Below are 6,466 nucleotides of genomic sequence, written 5' to 3'. Positions count from 1 at the left end.
TGAACTGCAAAGTTCTTAAAGTGCAAAAACAAAATAGTTCCTTTTCTCTCTGGGTTAAACTTAAAGCTATTCCCATAAAGTGTCTGCACATTTGTGAAAAAAGTCATTCATTCATTCAGTGGTGCTTCAGCTTGTTGCACATTAGTTAGTTATTACTGGTATGTTACACATCACAGCGGCTGGTTAATGGCTGCGGTGGTTGGGGTGAGTTACTCATCATGTAGATCAAAACACCGTATGAATTGTAAGTCTGCTTCCATTGTAAACGAAGTCAGTGCTGCATGTTTTACTGCACAGAAATAGCTGCAAACTGTAAAGTAGCAAAAATAGTTTTGAGGTATTTACTTTATTTGAGTATTTCCATCTTCTGCTTCTTTATACTTCCTCTTCACATCCATTAATACTTTTTACTCTACATTTACTTTCTAACTTGAGTTACTTTGCAGATTCAGATCGATAATACAAAATACTATCAACAAATGAATGTTGTACTATTACAGGTTAAGTAAAGACAAGAGGTTGGTCCTCTCAAAACGAGTCCCTCTTCTACCAGCTGCAACACCAAAGTGATTCATGCATCAATTAATGCAATATACAGTATATTATTCTGAAATTGAACCTTCTGGACAGTGAATACTTATACTTTATGTATATTTGATGCTCATACTTTTTTTTTTTTACTTAAGTGAAGTATTTATACATTGTGGTATGCAGTGGTAGAGGAAGTACTCAGATTTCACTCAAGTAAAAGTGCAAATACCACACTTTGAAAAATACACCACAAGTAAAAGTCCAGCATTAAGAACCTTATTAAGAAAAAGTGTGGAAGTATTATCAGCAAAATGTGCTGAAATATTAAAAGTAAAAGTACTCACTGTGCAGTAAAATGTTCCCTGTCAGTGTTTTACTACTATATCTGATGTTTCTGATTTAATATTACTGCTGGTTGACATTATTTTAACTCCTTTATATCCTGTTGTCTAGTTGTGACAACCACAAACAGCCTGTTTTCAGCTCTGTGACTATGCAGCAGCTGATCCAAGAGTTTAATTAAAATAAGGAGAATTTCCATTTCAACACTGGACAGGAAGGGTATGAAAAACATGTCAACTTGAAAAGTAACTAAAACTGTCAGACAAATGTAGTGAGTACAATATGTACCTCTGATATAGTGGCGAAGAAGTATAAAGTTAAATAAGATTAAAATACTCAAGTAAAGTACAAGTACCTCAAAATGCTCGAGTACAATACCGGAGTAATTGTAGGCTACTTAGTTACATTCCAGGTATTAATACTTCTTCCACCCCTGTTTAACAACCTCATTATTATTCAGTTTGAAGCATTGTGATTGGCTCCTGGGTCAAGTCTGACGTCACGCGCAGCTCCAAGGCGAGGAAAAAGAAAAAGTCTTCAGTGTTGCTCAGGCTGCGAGTCTCTCAGCTCTCAGGAAAAACGCGTTAAAAGTTGTGTCAGTGGCGACAAAACTGATGAGAGAACCCGGGCGACGGATAGTGATACTGCTGGACTTGCGCGCTGGGTTTTGTTTTGTTTGTGTGTTTTGTTAAAGAGACTTTAAAACCTGGTTCGGTTTAGTAACGCGCACTCGCCGGGATTTCTCTCCTCTCGAAGTTCCCAAGATGAACTTCGATCCGGTGGTCGGGAAACCTTCTGTAAGTAAACACGACAATAAAACCCCCCGAATACTCACCCGTGTGTATTTTACACACCTGTATTACATCGGCAGTCTGTCACAGTATTGCTATTAAAGTGTTAATGATGGTTTACCTTCGGACAGAGCTACTTATCTGGTACGCGCTCGGTGCGCTTCAGCGGGACAGTAACATGATTTAGCTGTTAATACAAATAACTTGTTGTTTTCAAAGTGTCGCTGGGACGCCAGAAGAGTCTAATATATCAAATAAAATACCAAATACCTCATAAAGGTGAGGCTTAAACCAGACAAACATTGCCTCTTTTTTATTTTATTTTTGGGAGGCTGTGCTGTTAACATGGGACCAGAAATCACGGCCAGGCCTGTGCACTTGGAGAAGATGAAACAAGCCCGTTCATTGTTCCGCAAGAGCGCGCGCGCGCGCGCGCACACACACACACACACACACACACACACACGCGCGCGCACAAGAAGCAACATTGTGTTTGTTTGTGTTGCTAATTTAAAGTGTTTATTTCCGTGTAGAAGAAGGCTCATCCGGAACTCATTGGCTCCTGGTTTTCTTTATGGTTTTTGAAGTACATGTGCTTGTATCATTCACTCAGTCCCCCCCCCCCACCTCAAAGTTACAGCCACCATCTGTGTTGGACATCATGTGGTTATATTGTTCAGACAGGCAGCACACGATGGCTCCTGGTCCGTCACAGCGGATGTATCTGGCCCTATAGGACCTATTAATAAGCGGCACTGCAGCTATGGCCCCGGCTGTGTTTGGAGTGGCCTTTTTAAATCAAGTTGTGTGTGTTGAGATTTAAGTAACACGTCTGAAGCTGTGAATATCAGCTTGACCCCAGAAAAAGAAAAAGCCAAGAATTCACCTCGCCAGTTTAGTCAATTAAAGCCACAGACGTCCTCTCCACGGTTTTCCAGTTGACTTTCTTCCACTCTCACACCCTCACAGAGACGTCTTTTCATTCCCCCGCTGTTGTTTTTTCCATCTGTGCAGCACCAAAAGCCCGACACTATACATACTGTGTGCTCACTGTGAGGCCTTCATGTGCAGCCAATCCATTAGAGGTTCTTTGGATTAATGATATGTGAGTAAATTGCATGTGAGACACTATGAAGGCTCCTGGTTTACATTTCAGCGTGAGATAGGAAATGGAAAAAGGAATCGGAGTTCCTAAATGAACAGAGCAAATGACAGTGTTGGTCGTTAAGCTGCGATGTCGTGGGATTTCCTAACATTCGGCTACCGTGGCTCCGCTCTAATTGAGTCGTTGAAGTGAACATAATGTCTGCCGATGTGCCCCGGAGCCTTCCTGTTTGTTTTCCGCGTTGTCTGATCTGTGTTTTAAGTCGTGCAGTGTTCCATCACTGGAATCACATTTACTTCTCCGGGTGGCAAAGTCAATGTTTATCTCTTCTGTAAACCGCAGTACATTCTGGAGGCCTCGCCAGAGAGCCTTGTTGCTAAGGGACTATGGGGAAACTTCACCCCGCCTTCTCTAATCCCCCCCCCCTCCCTCCCCCAACACACACACACACACACACCCCTCCAAATTGCCCGAGTGTACGTGCCTGGCCGTCCAGTAAACTTCCTGTCTAGAATACACAGATATGCTGATATTAGTGGCATCGATTTACTTCTGAGAACTGTCCTGCCCAAGCGAACGCACACCACATTCCTATCTGCGATGGCTTTACTGTGTGCGTCTGGGTGTTGGTTCACACAGGAAATGTCCCTCCGTGTCTCTGTGGACGGCACAGACAAGGAAGGGGGGGGGGGGGGAGCAGGACGGACCTCTGGGACAAGCGGCGGGCCAAAACCGCCGCTGGGGGGGAACCGAGCAGTGGTCAACAAAAAGCGTTCCAGCCGAGAGTAAAACTGTAACCGCCGCTTAGTGCTGCTTTGAGTGGCGACCATGTGAACGGTCACAGTGGAGACTAAGAGAAGGGCTAAGAGAGACTGCATGGACCCTGAATGATGCAATGCAGTGCAACAAAACTCACTGTCAGACACCGGCTTTGGCCCGTCGCAGTGTGGGAGCCAGGTATTTATCCTTGAGAGCGGATGTTGATAAGACTATATTTCTCTGAAGGAACCCGCCGCCGCCGCTGCTGTTGTCTTTCACCATCGTTACAGTGAATCCTTCTTTAGTCATCAGTGACCCGCTGACTCATGTAGGGAGTGCCACCTGTGCTCAGGTGCGGCCTGCATACCAACGGAGGCAATTCAGCGCCCACACATGAACGGCCCAACTTTGGAGGGAAGTGGGGGAGAATCTCACTGTGTGTCAAACAGATTAACTCGCGTCAGTCTGATGAGCAACTAATTCCATACCCCCCCCCACACACACACACACACACACACACACACACACACACACACACACACAGCGTCTAACTGCTTTGAGGTGAAATACACTCATAGCTTTCCCATGTGTACAGAAGTCATCTGACGAGTCAAATCACATGAGTTTACTATCCTTGAGTACATTGTACCAGGAATGGACACTACAGTTATTGTTAGTCTTTTTTCACATGTTATCTGTATGTATTCATAAGTGTGTACATATTTGAAAGCATTCTAGTCACACTATACTCTCCCAAGTGCAGCTTGAGCTGAAACAATAAGTCAATAACTCGTCTTTAATGGTTTTCATAATCGATTTATCCTTTCAGTCACTTTTCAAACTAACCTCTTGTGTCTGGGACCAGCTGCTCCGCTGTGAGGATCTGCTGCCATATCTATATATGTATGGTAATAATCAATAATGGAAATTATTGGACTTGATTGGACTTATTTTGAAAGGATTCTATCCATCCTGTGTTCAATGAAGAGAAAACCGCGAAGAAGGAAATCGCCAATAAAATGCTGTTTTATTTGTCACAATAGCATTTTGGTCATCGATAAGTCAACTGACAACAAAATAATCATCCACTATTTTAATAATGGATTCACGGTTTAGATCATTTGTCAAGCAAAAGTTTTTTGAGGATTTTCTGCTTTTTGTGACATTGACACTGAACCTCTTTGAGCTCGTGACTGTTGGTTGAACAAAACAAGCAATTCGAGGCACATTTTTTACTATTTTTAGACCAGTTGTAAACCCAACAATCAAGTAATTAATTAAGAACGTAATCAGCTGATAATGAAAATAATAATAATACGTTAGTCGAGCCCTACAACAGCTAAAAACAATTGCATTGCAAAGAGTGTTTATTTTTTCATTATCAATCACTCAATGGGTCCATTAAGTGTCAGAGAGTAGTGATGAATGCCCTCTGCAATTTACCAAAGCCCAAGTTTTAAGTATCTAAATAGTTTTTGCTTTGTGCCAACCAAAAGTCCAAAACCCCAAAACATTCAATTTACTCTAATAGAAGACAAAAAAACAGCAAATATTCACATTTGAGAAGAAGCAATCTGAATTTCGGGGCATTTTTACTTAAAAATTAAGTTGTTTTTTTATCAATATTCTAAATAGTTGGCGACTAATAATCTGTGGATTGAGTTTGTTAACGTGACTTAAAAAGCAGAGTGGCTTGATGTTGCTACATCCTCTGACTTCCTGCTCTCCTGGATGAATGGGCAGATTATGACAAAGGTTTAAAGACTTAGAACAAACTCAACCTTTGTCCGGAGTTTAGAATGGACTTCTGTTTACAAAGACACAAATCCAACATCAATTCCAGCTATTGATGGTCACTTAGGTCCTCGCTGAGCCGCCGCAGCCGCCGCATACTCTACATTTTTGCTGCGATGTGTTTATAAAGACGGCTATAAACTGCCACCGCTTCATGGGCCTTTTCTTCCTTTTAGCACAAAGACGAGCTTTAATGGACTAATGTGATTGTCTCGAGCACGGTGATGGATTCCTGCACATACTTGAGTCTTTTAGTCACCTGCTCTTGCTCTTTTCATTCTCGCCCTCCTGGTGTTGTGCTGCCGCTGTGTAGGGGCCTGATCAGAATTTGAAAAGGGCGAATAAATAGCCCGCCGCACACAAATACCTAAATTCAATTTGTTGCATTGACGTTCAAATTCTATTGCCGTGAATAAGGTGGAGCGTGACGCACGGTGATCGTACTAAGTGTGCTTTGTGAGGTGTGCGAGTTGAGCAGCAAAGCCCTTAGAAATCACACTGGAGACCCACTCGACCTCAAGAACACAAACAGATTGACATGTGTGACGCTGCACCTGCTCACAACTCTGTGAACCCTCCAAACCTTCAGCAGCCCCCTCTCTCTCTCTCTCTCTCTCTCTCTCTCTCTCAGCCATCAAAACAATACGACTAGTGTCATGTGGTCAGCGTCAGCGCGTCACTCACTTCTACTTGTGGTGGCAGATTGACTGCCAGGAAATTCATTAAGACTGTCGTCATCGCAGAGTGTTTTCCCCTTCTGTTTTTTTCTCCTCTCTGATTCCAAAGGTGAATGTCACCTAACCTGCTTACGACACTCCGTCGCGCTCCGTCCAATCAGCTCACCTCCTGAGGAAACTCAAGAATCCGTGGCGCGGAGCTGCAGCTTCCCCAAGTTTATAAATATCCAGCCGTATAGCGGATGCGTCGCGGGTCCAATCGGGTGCCGGGCCCTGCTCTGAGGCGGGCTGCTGTGGAGCTGAACCCTCCATGAAGCCTCCGTATTGTCTAGAGCTTCCTGTGCTCCCTGAGAGGAGGGGGCCGCCGCTTTTCACACGCTCCCACACATAAACCGTACAGTGTGCACGTGTATCGTACGGGTGTGTGTGTGTGTGTGTGTGTGTGTGTGTGTGTGTGTGTGTGTGTG

General features: G+C 43.6%; 1 protein-coding gene across 1 annotated transcript in view; it reads left to right on the top strand.

The window, feature by feature from the left end:
* The first annotated feature begins 1,411 nt into the window (after window positions 1–1,411).
* tnfrsfa (tumor necrosis factor receptor superfamily, member a) overlaps window positions 1,412–6,466 on the top strand; it is a 19,747-nt gene continuing 14,692 nt past the window's right edge. The window contains exon 1 of the mRNA XM_031860161.1: window positions 1,412–1,670. Coding sequence (XP_031716021.1) covers window positions 1,638–1,670 — 33 coding nt within the window. The 5' untranslated portion in view covers window positions 1,412–1,637. The remainder of the gene's footprint in view (window positions 1,671–6,466) is intronic.

This window comes from Anarrhichthys ocellatus, unplaced genomic scaffold (genome assembly GCF_004355925.1).
Source record: "Anarrhichthys ocellatus isolate YVR2014 unplaced genomic scaffold, GSC_Weel_1.0 scaffold23, whole genome shotgun sequence".
In the NCBI taxonomy this organism is placed as follows: Eukaryota; Metazoa; Chordata; class Actinopteri; order Perciformes; family Anarhichadidae; genus Anarrhichthys; species Anarrhichthys ocellatus.
Note: the sequence above shows the minus strand (reverse complement) of the source record. Positions and strands in the feature narration are given on the sequence as shown.